The sequence below is a fragment of the Numida meleagris genome, unplaced genomic scaffold, assembly GCF_002078875.1.
Source record: "Numida meleagris isolate 19003 breed g44 Domestic line unplaced genomic scaffold, NumMel1.0 unplaced_Scaffold548, whole genome shotgun sequence".
Taxonomy (NCBI): domain Eukaryota; kingdom Metazoa; phylum Chordata; class Aves; order Galliformes; family Numididae; genus Numida; species Numida meleagris.
Genome location: NW_018364764.1, coordinates 1 through 1,103, shown reverse-complemented (window position 1 = coordinate 1,103; position 1,103 = coordinate 1). Strand labels below are relative to the sequence as shown.

At 73.7% G+C, this 1,103-nt stretch overlaps 1 protein-coding gene across 1 annotated transcript in view; it reads right to left on the bottom strand.

The window, feature by feature from the left end:
* The window catches only part of LOC110391848 (zinc finger protein 252-like), a gene marked incomplete at its 3' end in the record, with an annotated part of 8,013 nt that extends 6,934 nt beyond the window's left edge, over positions 1-1,079 (bottom strand). Inside the window, exon 1 of the mRNA XM_021383796.1 lies at positions 4-1,079. Coding sequence (XP_021239471.1) covers positions 4-1,079 — 1,076 coding nt within the window. The remainder of the gene's footprint in view (positions 1-3) is intronic.
* Between the last annotated feature and the right edge of the window lie 24 nt (positions 1,080-1,103).

The window sequence follows — 1,103 nt, the reverse complement described above, 5'->3', positions numbered from 1 at the left end:
TGCCCTGCCCGCTGGTTGCCGTGCCCTGCCCGCTGGTTGCCGTTCCTCGCCCGCTCCCCGCGCTGCCCTGCCCGCTGGTTGCGTTGCAGCTCCCGTTCCCCGGCGCCGTCCCGTTCCCCGAGCCGCGCTCTCAGCGCCCCGATCCTGTCCGCCGTGTCCATGCGTGGCAGGGAGAAGGGCAGGCTGACGGTCCGCCGCAGGTACACGTAAGCGTTGCCTCCCACCCCGTGCAACGCTCCGGAGCTCTCGAGGCACGGCACGACGACGCCGGGATCGGCGGCCAGCACGGAGACGAACGGGGCTCGGGGATCGGCCAGCAGCGTGTTCAGCGCTTCCAGGACCCCCGCGCAGCGCTCGGCCCCGCAACGTTCCAGCGCCGAGATCTGCAGCACCACGCGGAGCCGCCTCCCCTCGCACACCTCCATGGCCGCCAGGAACCGGGCCAGCTCCTCCAGCTCCGCCCGCACTTTGCTCATGAAACCCAGCTGCTCCGCGAAGCTCTCCCCGGCCGCCAGCCGCTCCAAACGGCGCCGTTCTCCGATCGCCGCCCGGCGGAGCACGGCCACGACCGCGGCCAGGAGCCCCGAACCGGACGCGGAGCTCAGAGCCGCCCCGGCCGCGTTCAGCGCCCGGTGTTCGCGGAGCCACGGAGCGGCCGCGGCCGCCGCCAGCAGCCCCAGCCCCGCGGCCAGGAGCAGCCCCAGCGCTCCCAGCTTCAGGCAGGCGCCCGCTCGGGGCTCCCAATCCCGACGGCCCGGACCGAAGCGGGGGGGGACCCCGGCCACGTGGAACACGGCCAAGGGCCACGGGCCGAAGCGGAGGCGGACGGCTCGGCACAGGGCGCTGACCAGCCCGGCCCAAAGGCGATCGCAGCCCACGTAATGCCAAGCCGTGAAGCGCACGAAGATGAAGGAGACGTTGGGGTTGTGGCGGTGCGGGGGGCGGGGGGGACGCAGGACCGGGCGGCACAGAGCAAGGAGAAGCAGGGAGCGGAGCAGAGCCCAGCCACGGGCGGGACGGGGAGCGGGGAAACCGGAGCGGAGAGAACGGCGCTGCCGGAGGGAGGACTCGGAGTGCATGCACGCTGAAAAGGGGGGAAACGG